The sequence below is a fragment of the Phyllostomus hastatus genome, unplaced genomic scaffold (genome assembly GCF_019186645.2).
Source record: "Phyllostomus hastatus isolate PE091 unplaced genomic scaffold, TTU_PhHast_1.1 phas_scaffold_78, whole genome shotgun sequence".
In the NCBI taxonomy this organism is placed as follows: domain Eukaryota; kingdom Metazoa; phylum Chordata; class Mammalia; order Chiroptera; family Phyllostomidae; genus Phyllostomus; species Phyllostomus hastatus.
In genome coordinates, this window is record NW_025334041.1 from 13,903,066 (window position 1) to 13,924,547 (window position 21,482).

A 21,482-nucleotide genomic window follows, 5' to 3' on the forward strand; every position below is an offset into this window, starting at 1 on the left:
AGGGTCTCTGAGGGTTTCTCCCGGCTGAAATGTCAGCTCCTTCCCTTTGTGTTCGGGGCTCGATCCCGGCCGGCTTCCGGGGAGGGCGCCATCGTGGGCTTTGCTGGCTATTTCGGGGTTGAGGTGGGTCTTAGTCGATGGGCAGATTTCACTCTCATTCTTTGTTGTAATGTAAAGCAAATTTTGCTAAAGCCGCTCACATTTTTCTATGACTACATGATGATGAGAAGCTTGGTTCTTTATGGAGGACATTTTGCAAGCAATGGTATGGCCATGATAAACCTTCATAATTGTTTAAAGTATTTAAAAATGAAATTCCAAGCCTTCTGTCCAAATAGTTCCAAATTCCATGAGTTGTACACACAGAAAAACGTTAGGTGTTGCTGCTTTCCAGGGCCTCCTTTTGACCTCCCTACAGCCTTGACCATGGCCTCAGGAGTCTGTCTCCGAACTCTGTCGCTCCTCACTTTAGGCAGGTGTTTCTGAGGGGAGGGGTTTGAGGTCCTGTCTTTCTTGAAAAAACCCCATCCAATGAGGTGGGAGCTGGTCTTCTTTTCTACTTGATAAATTGCCCTGTGGCCAGCAGAGGGTTTGAAAATCATTCCATTTGTCTTTGTGTTCAACTCGGTGCTGGCACCATTAGTCTTAATAAATAAAGCTTGTGTCTAGCAACTTAAAGACCTCTGGCCACATGCACCGGGAGCACGAGAGTTCCCTGAATCTGGTCCTTTTGTTCATTCTCTCTCTCTCTCTCTCTCTCTCTCTGTCCCTTCAGGGGCAGCCTTCACCTAAAACAAACCAGGTGCAGGGCCCCAGGTGTGGGGGTGGGAGCAGCTAGCCCCATCTCCCCCTGCTCTTCTCCTGGTGTAGGTGGGTGGGGGTATTTTAGGCTGATTACAGAGCGGTACACTTCAGGCTCATTTAATGCCATGGAGAAAATTGGGGGTGGAATCAGAAGGTATAACAAGCACTAATATACCACCTGCCCCCACTTAAAAGAGATCTTTGTCTTTAAACCAGGACATAGGAGCCATCTTCGTCTGCCTCCACTATTCAGGATTTCGTTAATAAAAAGGCATTAGCGCTCCCCAGGTATTTTTGGGAGGATTAAATGAGAGAATATAAACAAAGCACGTAGAGTAGTGCCTGGCACGTGGCAGGTTCTCGTTAACTGTGGCCTGTGAACAGGCCCCTAGGTACTGCTCTGATGACTAGTCCCACAGGGAGCCTGGCTCCAAAAGCCAGGGAAAGGTCAGAGCGGTGGGGAGGGGGGGAGTGTGACTCAGCACTCGTGCGGGTCGGGGAGGTGCTGAGTGTCAGACGGGGAGTGGACTGAAGTCCACGGGGTTTCTGACACATCGCGTTTCTGGTGCCCACCTCTTGGAGGCTTGTCCCCCCCCTCCGGAGGGGCCGCATGGTCCCCATCCTCAGCCTCACTACGGAAGCAAGGACGAAGTGTTGGGTTGGCCAAAAAGTCTGTTTAGTTTTTTCCATCAAAGAAAAGGCACATTTTTCACTTTCACCAACAGTTATTGATTTGGATATGTTGACTGTGTTGGCTATCTCCTCTGTGGTAGAGCATTGATTGTTCTCAATTAATGTCTCAGTTTGATTGCTGTCTACTTCAACTGGCCTACCCAACCGTGGGGCATCGTCCAGTAAAAAATGTCCAGCACCAAACTCTGGAAATCAGCTTTGGGACATTCGGTCAGTCACAACACCTTCTCCAAACAGTGCTCGAATCCTTTTTTTTTTTTTCATTTCAGTTTTGTTTTTACCTTTCTTGATACAACAAAGCATAACATGCTGAAAATGTTGCCTGTTTTCTTCCATCTTCAATATTACCAGATGGCTACACAAAAATCCACCAATTTTGATAAGTTTTTTTAAAACTGCCTGGTGACAGCTGTCACGATACAATCTAACAAAATTGTTTCGAAGGAAGTTAAAGACAACTAAGCACTACTAGAGCCACCTTAAGGGGAAAAAAAAAAAGCGAACTCTTTGGCCGACCCAGTACTTCCGGCGAAAGCCAGAGACTTTTGCTTCCTCCCTGTGGCAGCGCCCCGGCCTCTCCAAAGTGAGTGTGGACCCGGACGGGTAGCTGTGGACCCGGATGGGTAGCTGTGGACCCAGATGGGTAGCTGTGGACCCAGGCAGGTAGCTGTGGACCCAGATGGGTAGCTGTGGACCCAGGCAGGTAGCTGTGGACCCAGATGGGTAGCTGTGGACCCAGGCAGGTAGCTGTGGACCCAGATGGGTAGCTGTGGACCCAGGCAGGTAGCTGTGGACCCAGATGGGTAGCTGTGGACCCAGGCAGGTAGCTGTGGACCCAGATGGGTAGTTGTGGACCCAGGCAGGTAGCTGTGGACCCAGACGGGTAGCTGTGGACCCAGACGGGTAGCTGTGGACCCAGGCAGGTAGCTGTGGACCCGGATGGTGCCATGAAACAGTCGGGAAGTCAGGCACGCTCTCCCTGCAGGTTTCATTTGTTGCGGGGGATGCTTGTTCAATTCTCGAAGGAAGTCGCAGGGAGTCCTGAACAGCAGCAGCGGTAGGATGTTCACAGGCCTGGTCTCTCATCCTAGTCTTTGTGCGAAGAGCTGCTATGAAGCTCCCCCGGTCCCGTCAAATCCACTCTTTTGAAAAGATGCCTTTTCTGAGACCTTTTGGGCCACACCCACCTGTGCCATCTGAAAGTCAGTCAATTTATTGTCACCTTTTTCTAAATCACTCTGTCTCCTGGTTTTGGTCTCAGTTCCTAGGACTGGGAGCACTTGGGAGCTCGTTTGACTTTTGGTTGTTTCTGTCCGCAAGGCAACGGCAGACAGCCGATAACCCCTCATGCGGGACTGAAGGGCGTTCTGGGGGTTCTTTGCAGCATGTGATCCTGGGCGTGGTTTTTGTCTTTTTTTAGAGAAATTGTGCTGTCCTATGTGTTTTACTTTGAAAGGCTACTTCCAGTCCATTTGGAACTAGGTGGGGACCTACGTCCTAAGGAAAGACACTCGAGTGCTATTTTCTTCTGAGGTTGATAGACGTGCTCATGATTTCATCACACCCAAGACATCGTGCCCGGTCGGACACTCCACTGTTTCGTGTGCCACTGAGAAAGGGCGCTGCCAGTCAAACTGTGTGACCCGGCAGCTCCAAAACATCCTGATTTCAGAGACGTTATGCTCTAGAATGGCTGAGACACAGAATACAACAGTGGGCGGGCTGGGGTGAGTCAGGGGAGCAGATGTGCATGCCACCCCGACTTTTCACCCAGAGACGGACACGTGGGTGGAGCCCTTCACCGAGGGTCTCATCTTCCCTGTGAACCGCCTCTCTGCCCACCCCCCGGAGGTGCTGGCTTGCGAGGCATCGGTGCGGTCGCCTCAGCCAGAAATCCGAGCATCAGACGCGGCTCCTGCTCACCTTTGGCCTACACTTCGTCTCTCTCTGGACGAGTGTATCTCTTAGATACCAGTCTTACCTGTCCCCCGGCCCAGCCTCACAGCCCCGACGCTGGTGCAGCCTTCCACCTGCTCTCTTACCCGCTGTCCACGAGGCTCCCGGCCCATGGTTCTGCCCCTGGTCTCACCCCTTCCAGGGACTTCTCTACACGGCGGCCAATCAGATCGTGTCACTGCCCGGCTCTGGGCTCTGCCTTCCACTGTCCTCGGATCGCACAGTGCCTCTGCCGGACAAGTCCTTGCCTTCGCCCTTCAGCTTTATTTCCCATCGTTCTCCCTTCCCCCCTCCAGGCCAGTGCCCCAGACTCATTTCAATTCCTGGGACTGATGTCCTGGGCTCTTTCTCACCTCCCAGCCTCATCTGGAGCCTCCTCAGGCCTCCTGCCCACACAGACACACAGACCCACTCCCCCTCCCTCCCTGGCCAGCTCCGCAGAGAAGACCCCCGGCTTTCGGAAGCCGCACCACCTCCCGGCGTCCCTCTTGGGGCACCAGCCCCCCACCGTGTGATGATGTGCATTGTAACGCCCGACGGCCCAATCTCCGTCCCTCCTGGAACGCCCTCTCATGCACCGTCGGGCCCTGCACGGGGCCTGCAGCAGAGTGGACACTGCTTGGTCGGAAGAATACTGGGTTCATCTTTCTCTTACATCGAAGAAGCCTGAGATGCAAAACATTAATTTGCCTGGACTCAGGATTGAAGTCCAGGTCCGCAAAACACACGGTTTCCCCAACCCGGCCGCTGACGCGGAGCTCGGGAAGAGAGCACGGCCCCGAGGGGCTCCCGCGCGGACTCGTCCTCCGCGCCAGCCTGGCTGGCTCCTCGGCTTCCAGACCAGCTGAGGCTCCTGCGTCCCAAAGGGCGAAAGTCCACAACGGCTCCCTTTGTCCTTCGTTGCTTCTTCGAGGTGCACGAGTGAGATAAGGCGTTATATGACGGCAATGTGAGCAGAGGTGGGGCGCTCTCACGTGGGAGTCACCCGGACCCTTTGGTAATCGTGTGCCCTCAGCACTGTGCCCGGATTCTGGTGTGTGTGCGTGTGTGTGTGTGTGTGTGTGTTTTCCCCAGGCAGTTTAGAATCCTGAAGTCACAGCCAAGTGGAGCACATTACAGCGGAGGCCCCGGGCGGCGCCGAAGGTCAGATTTCCAGGGATTTCCTGGCTCCGGCTCCGGCTCCCGGCTGGGCGGCTCCGCCGTGCGGGAAGTTCCCTTCACGGTTGAAACGGACACTCGAGGGCCGCGGGGAGGCGCCGGCCCCCCTGGGCGACAGCTCCGTCTCTGAGCCGGTCTGCTGCCGGTCTCTGGGGAGCTCTCGCAGGAGGAGTGAGCAGAAAGACTCCTTGTCCCTTAACAAGCGTGTATTAAGTGCCTTCTGCATGCAGGGCCCAGGGGAGGTCCGGGAGGGAGAAGGAAGGCAGAGAAACGCGGGGCTTCGGGAATCTGCACGCTCAGCTGTGCTCTCCTCGCTGCCCTGGTGAGAACTTGGTTGGCTGTGCACCTTTGGGTCCCTGGCTATGAGTTCTCTCTGTTTCATGCCCTTCTGTGAAATAAGGGTGGCAGTAATATCGTGAACCAGTCGGGTGTCCTTAGTTGCAAAGAACATCTGTAATTACCTCACAGAGGAAAACACCCCACGGGTGGGTGAATCGCCCTTAACCTGTTAATGATGGATGGTGAATTCAGCAGCTCAGTGGAGCCCCCCTGTGGCAGCCTCCCTGCATTGCTGGTCTTCGCGGCCTAGTTCTCCTGGTCCCCAAATGGCTGCATTGAGGACAGTAAGGCAGGAAAGGGGTTTTGAAACCTGAAAAGCCAGCATTCGTCCTGCCTGTCACCTACCAGACCCAATAAGCAGAGATAGGGATTGAATCTTTATGGGCGCTTTATTTAGATGGGCAGCGATCTAAGAAGACGGGGGGGGTTGTCTTAACAGACTGTCCTCTCCTTTCAAGCCAGCTTTTTTTTTTTTTTATAAGGGGGCAAAAGTCTAGGTAAAGGATTTGGAATTCAGAAAGGAGGTTAATCAGATAAAAGCTGCAGCCTGGCAATCTCCCGAACATCCGTTCATCCTTGGACTGGTCATTTTCTTTATCTGCGTCCTGGGCGGTGGACTGACTGACTGTCCCTGGAACATAGTGGCCGGGATACCACCTTGATGACTTATGGTCTCTCCTGGGGCACAAAGGTGGAGCTGCTCGTGGTCTCCTGGAGTCGGGGGAGGGGGAGCGGGGGAGGCTGGGCGTACACCTGCAGTTCCTGAAACAGTAGCTTTTCACCTGCGGTAACCGCTAGGCTTATTAACTATCCCCTTAAACTAAAATTTTCCAGCTCTTGAGTCCCCCATCAGCTTCTTCCTTGTGCTTCATTTTAAGAGAGATGAAACTCCTCTGTTGGGGGGTCCTGGGAACCCCCAACAGACTTCTCCTCAGGTTTTGGTGGTCAGATCGCCGCCATGGATAACCCACCCAACCCTACCCACTGCTGAGAGCAATGGAGTCACCGGGACCCACGCAGAGATTCATCTGTGTGTCTGAGTGCACCCCCTCTGCCCCTCAGCCCTAGGCTTCCGGACCTACCCTCCGCTGGGGTGGGAGGCTGGTGGCCGGCACTCAGGGTCGGAGCCTTGGGGCCAGCGTGCTTGGTGCAGTGCCTATAGGAGCAGCAGACCCATTTGAGGGGCTGCTTTCCTCCCATTCCTTCTCTAGAAGCCTGCAGACTTTAAAGGGGGAAAGTCCTGACCCCTGTGGGGTACACAGGCAGATGGGCACAGGCATCTGATTCTAGGAGGCAGCTACTGAAATTAACCTCTAGTCTCAGCCTGATGGGGCTGTATGGGGTCTGTGGCTGGAGCCGGCTGGCTTTCAAAAGAGAAGCAGGCTCTTCGGCTTAAGGAAATGTCAGAAGAGCAAAGCCAAGTTCACAGGCAGCATGCAGTGGCCTAATCTCAGCTGCCTTTCTGGTTTTTCAACTCTGCAGCTGGTCCGTGGACACACGCTTGTTTCACTGCCACGTCAGCCAGTAAGTCCCATGCCTTTGGGAGAAATGCCTACGTCACTGAAGCTTTTTTTCTTTTACCTTTTTTTAAGATTTTTATTGTTGACACTATTAGCGACATCCCCATTCCCCTCCCCCCACCTCTTTGTCCGCCTCCACCCAGCTCCCACCCCCGCTTCCCTCTGGCCATCACCACACCCTCGTCTGTGTCTGTGGATTACGCGTGTATGTTGTTCTTCTGCTCATCCCTTCATCTCCTTCCATCCAGAACCCCCTGCCCTCGCTAAAGGTTCAATCACCAATATATTCCTACCTTTCTGTGGGTTAGTCATTCTTGCCTAAGGCTCTCACAGGAGCAGGCCGGCCACCACCTGTGCTCCTGGGGAGGTGTGAGCTCTGCCATCTCGTCCCGCTTCTTCCGAGCGCATTTGTGCCTGCCTCTTGCTGCTGGCTTTTAGAGCTGTGTGGTGGAAAGAGCACGGGTCCCTGAGTTCGAACGTGTGCGTCCTGACTTTTGCCACTAACGTGCCACGTTACTCAGCCGGTCTCCCGTGGTCTCTTAGTCTCTCAGACACGAAGGGGCAGCACAGTGTCTGTGTCCCAGCACAGACGTCGGATTAGATGCGGGCGACCAGGACCACCTCCCCCCAGACCCGCGGAGGCAGACATTGCAAAGCGGCCATGGCTCCCCTGCCCCTCACTGCCTCCCTGTCTGGAGTCAGTCTTTGGACCCTCAGCGATCGTGGATGGATCGATCAGAGGGGATGCTTGAGATGAAACTGGTTTTTATTTCATAGCTATTAATGTCTGGGGCCCCTGGGGCTTTATAATGTCTCCATAGCTGCCTGGACCGAAGCTGATGGCTCCTGCTCTGTTGTGATGCACCTGAAGTGGGGGAGCCTGATGGGAGCGCCATCGGAGCTACTCCTCCAGGACAGGTTATCATCGAGGGCTGTTACCCCGAAGGGTCAGGCCAGCGGGGTCCTTGGCCTCGCTCACAGAGACAGCTCCGGCAGCCGGCCCAGTGCCTGGCACATAGCCGGGCTCAGTTATGCGTGGAGCAGAATGATGAGTTTGGGGGTGGGGGTCTGCGTGAGGCTGCTTGTCTCTGGTGGGGACCTGGGGCTGCATCATGGTGTTGGAAGAGAAAGCGGCTTTCCTCCTTCTTTGGGTATTGCTGGCGTTTTCGATGTCTTCTGTGGGTTTCTTCTGTGAGTTCACAGTTTGGCTTTCAAAGCCTGAGAAAGAAGACAATAGAAATTAAAGCCTTGGTGGGAGGGAGGAGGCCGCTCCGTTTGGGCTGGGCCTGGGGAGATTTTCCGTGCTTTAGGGGAGGAACCTCACTTCCTGCTGGTGCCCTGGCCCCTCTGCGCCTGCTCCCCAGCAGCCTCCAGGCTCCGAGCCCCGCTTTCCTGCCACCGTGCTGCCTGTGTTTCTCCGAGCCCCGCCTGGTCCCTGGCCGAGGGCTGTCGTCCTGAGGCACCGGGCAATGTGGCCGTGCCCTGGACCAGCCTGGGGAGGGATCCTCATTTGGCTTTCCTGCCAATACTGGAAGGAGAGAAACATTTACAGATGGGTCCCGGGCAGGTCAGTTTATGCAAACCTCACTAAGGTCAGTCTCACAGCCAGTTCTCACTTTGCAGATGTGCAGGCCAAGGCTCTGAGACAAGAGGTGGTAACCCAGCCAGGCGGAGATAATGCTGGGGGCCTCAGAAGAAAGGGGTGAGGGTCAGCAGGCTCACTGGGTGAGGAAGGGGCACCCTTCTGTTCAGTGTGTTCCCCGATCCCTTGTCTCCAGATGTGATCCTTTGGGTCCAACCCTGTAAAGTTGGTTGTACTTGACCCCTGTCTCGGGGGCCTCCTGCCTGCTTTCATAGCGCCATCGGCCAGGAGGAGAGAGGCGCCTCGAGCTGTCCTTAGAAATACGTGAAAGGGGCGCGGAGCCTCTGGCTGCTCCCTTTCTGGTCGGGGAGCTCCTGCCCTGTTTCTTTTGTCTGTGGGTTTTGATCCCAGGCTGGACCAGGGAGAGAAGTTTATTCCCTTGCTGCCTTTAGGATTTCTGTGATAACTTATTCCTTTGTCCACCAACGGGGTGGACAGCATGGGTCTTAGGTAAGGGGACTGTGTCCCCCGGAGCTTGGAGTCTGTCCAAAGGACTTTTAATTAACTTTTTGAATAATTGATATGTTCACATGGTTTTAATGTCATACGGTGGAGAGAGCAAAGGTCAGGAGTCTCCCACCCCGATCTCTCAGCTGCCGCGTTCCCCACGCAAGAGGCAGACACTGTTAATGGTTCCTGGAGTCTCTTTCTAAAGAGAGAGAGAGAGAGAGAGAGAGAGAGAGTGTGTGTGTGTGTGTGTGTCTGTGTGTCTGTGTGTGTATGTTGTTCAGCGATTCTTAAGAGGGCCCAGGCGACATGGAGAGGATTGGGACAGTCCCAGGGAAGTGTTTTGTAAAAGCGCAAGGTGCTGGGTCGGGGAGAACAGGCAGGTAAGGATATTCCCAAGACAATTCCCAGAGGACGGGGGTATAAAACCTCCCCCTGACCCCCCCAGTGACACAGGCAAGATACTGCCGTGTGGAAATGGACACAGCAGTGCTGAAAGCCCTCCTTTAGCCACAGGGCGCCCTCACCCAGAGCGACGGCAGGGGCTGCCGGGAAATGCCAGCCTGCGCTACTTAGCGGTGTGACTTCGGTTTCTATCTTCGCCCTCTCCGGGCCTCTTTGCTCCTCATCTGTGAAACCCCCGATCTAGGGTTTTAAACTTTTTTGCTACCCTTTTAGTCTGAAGAAAGCATGGACCTCCTCGGATGCATAGATCACGTAGGATTATACATGTAAATGAATCACACTGAAACACGGTGGGTTTTCGCACTTGGTGGCCCCAGGGGCCCCGCTGCGCAGTGATTCCTGTCTGAGCAGGCGCAGAGCCGGCCCGAATCCCACCAGCTGTGCTGCGTCCTGGCACAGCGCGGGGTCTGGCGGTGCTGACTGGGGAAGCTTTCGGGGAAGAGTTCCCTCCGGAGGCTGCTTTTCAAGGAGTCTGGACGATCGATTTCCCCTGACAATTGGCTTCCCCTCTGTGTAGAAGGAGGCCTCCCCTCCTAACCTGCGATGAGTGGGTTTGCCCAGCGCTGTTTCCAAAAGGTGGCAGCACTGTCCCAGGAAACAGAATCCCGGCCACCTGGTGGGAAGAGCCTGCCAGGGGCCCCTCCTGCCCTCCTGCTCTGGAGAGCGTTTCTTTCTCGTTTCTCTTTCCTGTGGGCCTGCGCTGTCCTGTCCACGTTCCTCTCCCCTCCCGAGTCACCCGATCTTAGCCTCGCAGATGCGCCCTGTCCCCGACCACACTTCTCTCTGCCCCACGGCGGGTGCCTGGCCAGTCCGGAGAGCTGCTCAGGACCGCCCTGCAGCCAGAAGCAGAAGGAAGTTACGCTCCTGCAGTTGACTTGTTCTCCTTCCTCCCAGTGTTTGGAGTAGGGTGACCTGGGGGTTCTGGAGGGAGGTAGGCATTTTAGGCAATGGAGCCTTAGGGGGTCGAGGCTGAGGTTTTCTTTTGAAACACTTTGCCATGGGCTGAGACAGCATCGGGCGTTTTAGGGGATCTGTGTATGGTTTCCAATCGCCAGAGTCACTTCAGACTCGGAGGCGGCAGCCAGCCGTCCTCCAGTGGCCCTGGGGTGGGAGCTCACAGGGAGGGAGCTCACGCGGGATGAGCCATTCCCCGACTGCCACGGAGGGGGTTGGCGTTCAAGAACCCACCAGAAGACGCAATTGCGCACAGGAGGCGGAGGAGCCCGCTGGAAAGGACCGAGCCAGATGCAGTTCTGACTGGCGGGTACGCGGGGTGTCATCTTCAGTGTCTGAGCCTCCAGGACCAAAAAGGTCCCTTAGGACGGCTGTCTACGTGTCAGTCTTTAAAATAACCTGCTGTTCCCTCCATGGTCCACCTGCTTGCTCGCTCTCATACACAGGTGCATCGCACAGTCAGGCATTTATATGCTCGTCAGGGCGCACAGATGGAGGGGGAAAACCCCACAAGTTTAGTTCACCCCTCATTCCAAAGGCAGGTCTCGAACCGTTGCCATGCGCTCATGCGGTCCTGGGAGAAGCTGGAGTCTGGACGGCGCGAGTTTCCCTCCGCACTGCAGGGAGGAGACGGCAATGAGTAGACAAACCCAGGAGCTAGGAGAGTGGGGGAGGCGGGGGGAGCTGTGCTCTCCAGAAAAGTGGTCTTATATGTGACAGCGTGACAGGGGTGAGCAGGAGGCACCACGGGACTGGGAGACGGGTCAGGACTTGTGGGTCCAGGGCCTGGGGCAGACCTGTGCCTGACCAGTTCAAGGCACAGAGAGAGAGAGGGCGGGCGACCCCGATGGGGGCGGGGCCAGATCGCGAAGCCTAGTAGCCTGGGGCAGGGAATGAGATGCTGACAAAGCCAGGGAGGGTCTTTAAGCACAGGAGTGACAAAGAAAGTACCTCCAGCCCAGTTACACAGCCCAGAACTCCCATCACATGGCGTTGTGTTGGAGACCTCTGTAAAGGAACGCAGGGCGGTGGCTAGAGTCCATGAGCATTGTGTGGTGTTTAAGGTCATGCTCCTTGAAACCCTATGACAGTCCCACAAGGAGAGGTGTCACCGCGAGTGCATCCGTGAGAGAACGCAGGGGCAGATGTGGAGAAAGTCATTCCAGGTCCCCCAGCTGGAGGGCCAGAGCTGGGACTCGAACCCCAGCAGGGCAGGCGCCGGGCCCTGCTGCACGTGCCTTCCTGGACCTGGAGCCCCTGTAGCTTTCCGTTGCGGTTGTCAGTTTATTCTCATTACTTAGTTAATATGCGGGAAACAATGTTATAATTTGCATTTCTTTGACCACTACTGAGATGGAATAGTTTTTCATGTCTTTTTTTTATTGTGATAAAATATGCATAGCATAAAATTTGTCTTTTAACTATTTTTAAGTGTATAATGCGCTGGCATTAAGTATATTCACACTGTTGTGCCGCCAACACCACTACCCATTTCTAGAACTTCTTCGTCACCTCACACAGAAACTCGGCCATCATCTCGCAAGAACTCCCCCATGCCCCCCGGCCCAGCCCGGGCACCTCAAACCTTTCTGTCACTATGAATTTGCCCGGATATTTCATATAAGTGGAGTCACCCAATACGTGTCCTTTCGTGTCTGGCTTATCTCACTCGGCATAATCCCTTCGAGATTTGTCCGTGGTGTAGCCTGCGTCCGAGCCTTTGTGTTGAGTGGTGCCCCACCCGGCACGTGGGCCGTGTTGCCCGCCATCCATCCGTCCACGGACACTGGTCGTTTCCACTCCGGCAGCTGCTCACAGGCAGACAGGACCTTCCCAGCCACTTGCTGCGGTGCTGGGGGCACTCTCAGAAGCCAGGAGAGTCTGGCTGCCTGGAGCCGGGGCCAGGGGTGGGCAGGGGTACCCTCTGTGTGTGCGGTTAGGGACGGTGCTGTGCTTTTCAAAGGAACTAACCTGGGAATGTTTAAAAAGCCCAGGATGAACACTGTAATTGTTCTCACGCCCAAACCCACCCTAGTTTGGTTCCCTTCCTGGCAACTTCATGGACTCAGAGAGTTAAAGACAATCTCTGAGTCCATCTCTGAGAGGTCATTTCGTCCTTTGCCCCAAGTGTGAAATCGTCTCCTATAGGGGGACACTTAGCCTGCTCTGAACGAGCCCCAGGGTCACTGCGTGGGAGTCTCAGGTCTGCGGGGTGACCTCGGGCAGGCCAACCCTAACTGGCCTCAGTTTCCCCACCTGTACAATGATGTGAACCCCTTGGGAAGAAATGATACGTCCTGCTGGGACAGACAGGTTAAGATGTTCCTGCTTCATTCAAACCTAATGTCTTCATCGCTGCTGCTTGTCTTGCAGGCCTGTCCCTCTCTCATCTGTGAGAAGGGACTGCCAGCACCCCCCGCCCCCCACCCCCCACTCCCAACCCCCAGTGATTCTGTACTTCCTGGGCCACGCTGTGACATCTGTGGACCCTCAGCCTCTGACTAAGTGACAAAGCAGAGCCCCCGGGTGTAAGGCAGACGGATTGCGGTTCCTGTGCTGGCTGCCAGGTGGCTCTCTCTTCTTCCTCCCTGACAGCCAGCGCTGCTTCTGACAGGGACCCCCTCCCTCTGGCATCCAGGCGGTCCCGGAGGCCTGGCAGCCCCCAGGCAGCCTTGGGAGAGTTTGGTTTATGCCTTACTAGATGGACTGCCCCATCTCTCACTGCCGGGACATAAAAGATGCTGGCTGCCACACTGCGCCCATCTCCCCCCGGGGCACGAGGTCACTCACAGCCATTTTTCTTTTGCAGAACGATAAATCTGAAGAGCCCTCTCCTGCAGCAAGTGTTGGAGAGGAGGAACGAGGTCCTGTGTGTCCTGACGGAGAAGATAGTGACGACGCAGAAGTGTGTGGTGTCTGAGCACGTCCAGGTCGAGGAGAAGTTCGGCGGCATGGTGGGGATCCCGACCAAGACCGTGCAGGTGTGGGCCTGAGGGCTGGGCCACAGCAGCTGCTCTGGCTCCCGCTGCTGGGACCTCGGTCAGGGTCTTCGTTGGGTGGTGTCTTCGTTCATCAGGACTCTTTGTGTAGCAAGTTAACAAAAATCCAATTAGAACTGGCTTAAATAAGAAAGAATTTATTGGCTCCTGTAATCGAAGCATTCAAGGTTAATCTGGCTTCAGTCACTGCTGGATCCAGGACTCAGAGAGCATTGTGAGCTGCCTCCAACAGGCTGTCACCTTGTGGTGTGGTATCTCCAGGCGTTCGTCCCACCTGCTGCGACCCCAGTGGGGAGAGATCTTCGGGCTGGATCTCACTGCCCCAGCCTGGGTCCCCCATTCTTGCAGTGGGCCCAAGGCCAGGGCAGTGGGACTCTCAGATTGGCTGTGCCCGCCTGGGTCAGGCGCATTCCTGTAAGAAGATGGGACAAAGGAGCACTAGCCAGGCCAAAAGCACAGTTAACCCTTAGAGTCCCTTGGAGTCAGGGTCTCAAAAAAGTGATAGCTTTGGGATTAGCTGTCTCAGGTCCTTTGCGGGCTGAGTTAGGGAAGGTAAGGATCTGTCCATCTGTCTATAGACGCAAAAATGGGTGCTTCTGGATTACATTCTGGATTACATTCTGGACAGCCTTACAAGCTGCCCCCGAGCCAGTCCTAAAGTTCAGTGGAATGGAAGGTTGTCATCCCCAGGCTGTCTCTGCTCTAGCTTGTCCTGGCACCTGCTGTTTGCTTCCTAGAGACTTACTTCTTAGGGTAACTTCTGGCCTTCGCTAGAGGACCCAGACATGGAGTTTGGAACGCCATGAGTTGGGAACAGGGAGCTACAGGCCCGGGGCCGGGTGCTCCTGAGAGAGACAGGCTGGACAGCAGTGATGAGGGACATGACCGATGGGAGGTGGCTTCTGCCAGCCCTGCCAAAGTTTCTGCCCAGGCGACCCCACCAGAGGCGCAGAGCCTACCTGGGAGTCAGGCGGCCGGCTGTCACCCCACTCTGGCCAGGACCAAGTTGCTCAGAAAGCCTTTGAACTCTGGTGTCTGGGCAACATGGAGATTCTTGTGTCCCTCTCCCCAGCCCTGATGGGAAGGCATTTGTAACGGTGTTTGAAGGAGGGCGCTGCGGGGCCTGACTCCTGGGCCTTTCCCGCCCAGGCTTCTTGCCCTGCTTCTTCCGCCACCTCCCCCCTGGTCTGAACAGCACAGGGTCTGGAGGGACGAGGCGTTGCGGTGGGGGGGGGGGGCGGTGTCTCTCTCAGCTTGTTTCTCCCTCAGGCTTTGACGTTGGTTAGGCATTTGGTTTGGACTTCAAAGCAGTTTTCATAATCCTCTGTGAGGGAAAGGGGAAGTCACCTTATCTGCCTTATTTATTACCTGCATTATTCATCACTGCAGACCCAACTTCCCTGTATCAGGAACCTGGATTGTCACTTTTGCGCCACCAGGTCGGCCATTTACGTGGGCATGTGTGCATGTCACCAGGCCAATGGGGCTGACGTCCTTCACCTCTGCGGGCTGGCTCCTCCTTCCCACTCGGTTCCGTGGGCATTCACAGGACGCCACAGGAGGGGGCAGGCAGAGGGGCCCAGGGGAGTCGGGGTGCACAGCTCAGGGCGTGCTCTCGTCCGCAGGTGTCAGCCGTGGAAGACGGGACCGTCACCAAGGACACCAACGTGGTGCTGGAGATCCCGGCTTCCACCACCATCGCCTACAGTGTCCTCGAGCTGTTCGTGAAGCTGGACGGCCAGTTCGGTGAGCGCTGTCCCCAGTGCGCGGCTGTCAGCAGACAGTGCGACCAAGGCTGAGGGACGCGCCATCTTCCCCTGGGGCGCACACGGGAAAGGAGGGGATGGGGGACACAGGAGATCCTAAGAACGTGGGGTCGCCTGATGACGAGGGGACAGGCAGGCCCCATTGGGAGTGTGTGGGTGAGGTTTCGCCAGCACGGCACGGGGTTCATTAAGGACGTGTCCCCCGTGATCAGAGGGACTGGGGATCGATCGGCCCAGTGCCCACGCGTCCTGTGAGGTCTCGGGCCTGCTGCCGGCCTGGCTGAGTCTCGCCGTGTCCCGGGGCTGCAGGAGGGTGAAACAGGTGAGGCACGAGGCGTGCCGGGCACGGCGGCTGTTTATTAAGTACTCCACCTGGACCATTAACATCATCCCCATCACGTCACCTCCCTCGAAGCCCAAAACGCTGCTCTTGGTCTTGCTCTGCTGGTCACCACTGCATTTGACTCTGCAGTGCAACCCTGGCCGTCGCACTGTTTGGAGAAAGTCGGTTCCTTGCTTGTCCGCTGATCTCAGGTGCGCACGGCCCCTCCCCCACGCACTTCCTGAGAAGACCTTGTGCTGAGCTCAAGAAAAGTGCTTGCTTCTTGAGGATGTGAATGAACTCAGATAACATAAATTATTGTCAACCTCCTTAGCTATGGTGGTAATGTGGTCACGTCTATTAAAAAGTCTACTTTTTGGAACTTTCTACCGCCGTCTTCACGGGTGAAACGGCAATGTCGACGGTTGGCTGCAGCAACGCGTGGGTGGAGGAGACAGCGGTCATCCTCGCCGATCCGTGGGTGTGTGCAGCTTCACTGTGCTCCTCTGTTCTCGCGCAGTTTCACGTTTCCACAGCGGAAATGTTAATAGGGTGTGCCGTCACGCAGCGTGCCCGCGTCTCTTGCTGCATGTCCCCCAGGTGGCTTCTGTCAGGTGGCGAGGACCAGGCTTGGGATGAGGCGGCCTTGAGGGGAGCCAGCCTCTTGTACTTGCGGTGACCACACGGGCACCCCACTGTAGGGCAGCAGCTCGGACGCCGAGAACACTGACTGCCCTTGCAGGACAGGCGACAAGCCCACGGGCACGTGAGGACCCCAAGGAGGGGGCAGAACGCAGTCCCAGAGCCCCCCTCTTGGGTGCCAGCCTGCATTTCAGGAGGTGGCGAGAAGCGGTGTCAGTTTTAAGGAGCTGGTCTAGAGAGGTGGGGCAAGGACACTTGGAGTATCAGGACACCAAGAATTGTCGCCTGCCGTTTTTAGATCCCTGGTTCCAAATTTGTGTGCTCCTGGGCATTTTGGATCTTATTTTAGTCTTTCTCTTTGAAAGATGTTCATCTGCTGAGCAAACTGCACTAAGATGACTAAGGTTTTGTTACCAGTGTGTGATAAACCGCTGATACCACGTGCAAGGATGTGATTCCAGCCCAGGATGTTCACGCCTTGGCGATGCTGTCCGGGTGGATTAACAGTCGAGGTGTCGCTTGTGCAAGCTCGGCCTGCCCCTGAGGGTGACCGTGAGTGCCGTGAGGACCTTCTGGTGGCTGGGGGCCAGGCCAGGGTGCCACTCCAGGCAGGGCGGCTGTGGGGGCCCTCCTGTCTCTCTGAGGACGGGGTGCCCCGCCCTGCCCTGCCCTGCCTGCAGCTGTGGGCTCCTGTCCCCTGGGGGCCTCTGCACACAGCTGGACTTGGAAAGACACAGCGTGGCCTGCTGCACCTCTCCTGTTTGCATTTCAATCTCAGGCCTTTCATCTTGGCTCGCCTCTGTTGTCTTTGGAAATAAAGTCCTCTTTGAGCTGTGGAGAAGAGGTGCCCTCGGGAATTCTTGAGGCTCCTCTGGCTCACTCCCCACCCCCAGTTGAGGCAGCCCCTGCCTTCCCTGCGCTGTCCTGCTGGGCACGCTCACGCGGGTGCAGCGCGGGGGTCAGGCCCTCGCTCCGTGAGACTCAGTGCCTGACTTGGAAGCCAGTCCTGCTTTTATTTCCCATCTGTGTGCCCCGTTGCTCCTGCCACAGAATGTTCTGATCTAGCTTCGTAAACATAGACCCACAGGGCCTGCAGGGCCCCTCAGAGCCTGCCTGATGCCTCCTCCCACCCTCTAGGGGGAGTGCCTTTGACAGACATCCTGCTGGTCCTTGGTAACTTTGAGAGGAGGCTGACTCCCTCCTGTTCTTGGGGGAGGGGGAGGTGCCTGTGCAGCCGCCCTGCCCTCGATGAGCGTCTCTCCCCCGAGACCCCGCCCTTCACCCACAGCCCCCCAACCCCATTTCCCAGCAGACTCTTCGTCCCCGCTGCTGCTTCTCGGAATCTTTCCCGTCTGTCCCATCCCAGCAGTGGAGCCAATGTGATTATTTACAAATGAAAACGTGGTCATTTCGCTCACCTGCTCAAACACCTTCTGAGGCTCCCTTTGTCCTAAGTTTTTTGTGCGGCTCGTTCACCCACCACCCGAGAGCGCTCCGCTCTCACTGACCCCTGAGCCTCTGGCTGCTGAGACACTGCACTGCCCAAGCAACCTGTGCCGGTGCTCTCAGCACCTGCCTCCCTGGCTTCAGTGACGCGTCCTGCAGCCCCACTTGAAGTGCACTGATGGTCAAGGCCCTTTGCTGCCTCTGGCCCCCGGCCCCAGCGCAGTGCCTGCGAGGACGAGAGTGAAGGAACTGGCAGTGCCTCTGGGGCTGCATCAGGTGCTGGTGCCATGGGCCCCTGAACCACCCACGGGCCGCTCAGCGGGATTCGAGGCCGTGTCCCCGGGGAGCACAGTCATCCCCTGGGGCCGGTGGACACTTCCCCACCTCAGTGCCTGACACAAAGGGCGGAGGAGCGGGGCACCCTGGCTGCTTAGCGGGTGTGCGTGAGTGAATGAATGAGGGAATAAAGGCTCATTTCGTTTGTCTCAGCCGGCCATGCTGGCCATGCCAGCCATGCCACCCCTGCGGACGCGGGTGTGTGCCGAGGGCTGGGCCTTCCCTGTGCCGGCTCAGACGCGTTTGCATCCCGTGGCCTGGGCTCGAGTGTGCAAATGACAGATAGAAGCACAAAAAGAGCCCGAATTCATGAGTTTGCTCATTGTTTTTGCTTAGCAAGGACCTAAGAATGGCTACATTTTTACCTACAGTTCAGACACCTTAGTAGGGCTCTCAAATGGGGACGTATATGAGGAAACATTTCATGATTTACAAAGTTTTCATGACAGACAATTCCACATGGGTTCAAAAGCAGCATTCGTAGTGTCACGAACCCCAGGCACTTTGTGCTTCCAGAACGCGGGTTGTTTGGGTTTTGTCCACAAATATTTCAGTACCCCTAAAAGGTAAAACTTAAAAAAAAAAGACCAGTTTTGCCTTTTAATAAGATTCCTGTAGACTATATTCTGTTTAGATTTTTCACTTGACATGTTTGAGATTCATTCATATAATTGCAGCAATAAGTTTGTCTTTTGCAACATAGTATTCTCTTAACGAAGAAAATTTGAGTCTTTTTTTTTTTAAAGATTTTATTTATTTATTTTTACAGAGGAAAGGGAGGGAGAAAGAGAGAGAGAGAGAGAAAAACATCAATGTGCGGTTGCTAGGGGTTATGGCCTGCAACCCAGGCATGTACCCTGACTGGGAATCGAACCTGCGACACTTTGGTTTGCAGCCCGCGCTCAATCCACTGAGCTACGCCAGCCAGGGCTCAAATTTGAGTCTTTAAGAAGAGAACCATATAACATAACCGCTTGTGCACCTAAATACATTGTCAGTAATTCTGTAACATTATCAGCTCAGTCAAATCAAATCTGTCAATCAAATTCTAAGTCTCCCGGTCCCATTCCTGTGTGGTGAGTTGTTCGTGTAGCGCTGGCTTGTTCAGCTCAGGCTCAGGAAGTACTTCCAGTGTGTGAAAGGTTGCTTCCTGCCCGTCCGAAAAGGACACGCAGGAGAACCTTACGTTAAGAACCGTTTCTCCTATGTGTCTAGGAAGCGGGCGAGTTCTGACCAAACAGCACAGCCTGTGCGGGAGGCGGGTTTGTGGGGAGGAGCGGGGAGATGTTCCCCGGCCCAGCCGCCTGGGGGGAAGCGGGCTGGTCCCGTCCGTGCTGACCTGCCCCTTCTGTGTTGCAGAATTCTGCCTCCTACAGGGGAAGCACGGCGGCTTCGAGCACGGGAGGAGCGACTTCGTCTTCCTGGAACCCCTGCCCCTTATAGAGTTTGCCTTTAGGGACATGCCGGATGCTGGGCGGGAGCCTTCTGCCCCTGATGAACCACTGCATGTTTTAAAACAAGGTATAGTCGGTGGGGGGTCGGGGGTTGTGTTGAGCCGATGGCTAATTGTGAGCGCTGTGTCCCAAGAAGCGATGGCTTCAGAAGTGGTGAGGTGACTCCAGGGACTTCGAGGAAGCATCTGAGAGCAGAGAGGACAGTGCCTCTGAGTCAGGCCTAGTCCGACCAGGATTCCCCTTGGTCGGATCCTAGGGAACCTCAGGTCTTGGGCGCCATGTTTTGAGACGGGGGCCAGAGACTGGGGAGCGTAAGAACCCGGGGCCTGGCGTTTTCTTTCACTTTAACTGCACAAGCCTTGTGGACTGCTAAGAATAGCTAGTCAGCAGCAAGGAGAGAAAACCCATGTTTTGCATGTGTTTCATCATAATTCGGGCTTCACTGCCAAGACAAGGCTTTGTCAGCCTTTGCAGGATGTCACTTGGAGGCTCCTTAGCCACATGGCCTGAGGCCCGTGGGGCGGGGCAACCAGGGAGGGGGAGGGGACTACCTGTGACTTGCCTGCAGCAATCCCTTCTGCCCCCACAGCAGGCTGTGTTACAGAAAGTTGGAGGGGTTTTCGGGGGGCGGGGCAGAGACTGGAGTACAGGGTACGGAGGAGGAGACGGGTGAGGAAGAGGAGGGACAAATAGCCATGCAAGAGCCGAGCACAGAGAACCAAGAGCAGCTCAGAATACGCGGTGGCTTGGAGGGTCCGGATGGAGACCCACCAGTGCGGCTTCAATGAGTCCCAAACCACAAGCTGCTTTTGTTTCAGTAGCAAAAATGGTGTTGGGAGACATGGCACTGAAGGTCTGATCTTAACATAAGGCTTTCCAGTCTCATGCAGGCCCCTCCTCCGCCTCCTCGAGATCCATAACGGGGTGCAGTTTTCCGAGGCCACTTACGCACTCATGACATCGTGGGTTAGAACCACGGCAGCAGTGGCCCTGTGGCCTCGACCCGTGCTGCAGGGAGGTGATGAGACTGGCCGCAGCTTTCCTGTAATTTCCTTCCCCACCAGTCCACCCTGTAGGCTGGCCATCCTAGTGAGCGGCGGGTGAAGGGTAGGGAGACGGGAGCAGGGTGGGGGCTGGCCTGGCTTTGTGCCCTAGGACACGAGAGGGCCCAGGGCAGCCCTTCTCTCCAGGCTCCTGCAAACGCCTGGCTGTTTCCGGGTTGTTGCTAGGGCAGCGCTTGAGTATGTCAGTCGCTGATGTGACACGCTGCTCTCCACAGGGCTCTCTGCAACCCTTTGCTGGAATCTGCCATCAGCGGAGGCAGTGCACTTATGTGTTAGTATGCATCCCCACATACGAAAGCTTTCAGATTCCCACTGGGCTTAATTTGCTAGAAGCTTTTGACTGTCTTTAAAACAAACAAACAAAAAAAGATGATGATGATGGTGACTCTAAGGGAGAGGCTGCAGCACCCTGCAGAGGATACGAACCCCCATCGGGCCTGCAAACCCGTTCTCCGGGGCCAGGACGGGCGAAGGAGGAAGGATGGGCAAAGCGCAGGAGCTGGGTTTGCCACAGAAACAGGGCGGCAGCAGCCTCTCTGAAATGCAGGCATTATTAAAGGATGCAAAGTCCACAATGTATTAGAAGAAAGGGCGGAAAATAATGTATTTTGGCATTTGCATGGTTCTGAAGCACTGCAGAAGTACCGACTGATGTTGCACAAATCACCCTGGTAAATTACTGCTGTAGAAAGAGGCATCTCAACCACTCTTTCTGGTAAACGATTAATGTTTAGTGCGTCGTCGTAAAAAAAGGTGAAGTCTAACACGAAACGGGGCCGCCCTCTTTCTGTTCTATCCGCCCTCCCCCCACTCCTTTCTGGTGGTAGTTTGGTTACTGAAAACAGGCAGGGTGGCATTTAACTCCACGTCCTTTATTTCCGAGTTCTGGGACTGATTGTGCAGCTGCGAGTGTCTCTGAAAGAGCCGAGGACAATTGGCTATAAAAAGCCAGAGTTGCTGTCCCTGTTCTGAGACACACGCGGCCGTCCTGAGCCGGGCGTGCTCTGCTGCTTTCACAGTGACGCTGCCCTTGGAGAGGGCGTTCCGCCCCTTCGGACAGCTGCCGGAGCCGGAGCAGACGGCACTGAGCGGCGTCCTGCAGGTGGTCCTGTTGGATGAGGAGCTGCTCGTGGTCCTGGAACAAGTGGTAAGACTCAGAGACGTCTTGGGGCACAGTGTCTCCCCCTGGGTGTCCTGGAGATGTGGACAGGCTGGACCTCTTGAGACAAGGCTTTGAGCTGGAGATACCATTGCATTTAAAATTTTCCACCTCCCTCGATCCCTAAAGGTTCTTTTTTTTTTCTTATGCCCGGGTCCTTAGGTTTCTAACTGCAGAGCGGTAGTTGATGTCAGGAATCTAAGTGTGTATCGGTTTCCCAGGGCTGCTGTAACAAACAAATGACCACAAACGGTCTAGGCTTGAAACAACGGAAGTTTATTCTCTCAGTTCTGGAGGCCAGCAGTCTGCCGTGAAG

At 55.5% G+C, this 21,482-nt stretch overlaps 1 protein-coding gene across 1 annotated transcript in view; it reads left to right on the plus strand.

Annotated features, from left to right (window-relative positions):
- GSDME (gasdermin E) overlaps positions 1-21,482 on the plus strand; it is a 47,394-nt gene that overhangs the window by 15,764 nt on the left and 10,148 nt on the right. The window contains exons 4-7 of the mRNA XM_045827987.1: positions 12,788-12,959; positions 14,603-14,723; positions 18,849-19,010; positions 21,027-21,154. Of these exons, the coding sequence (XP_045683943.1) occupies positions 12,788-12,959; positions 14,603-14,723; positions 18,849-19,010; positions 21,027-21,154 (583 nt within the window). The remainder of the gene's footprint in view (positions 1-12,787; positions 12,960-14,602; positions 14,724-18,848; positions 19,011-21,026; positions 21,155-21,482) is intronic.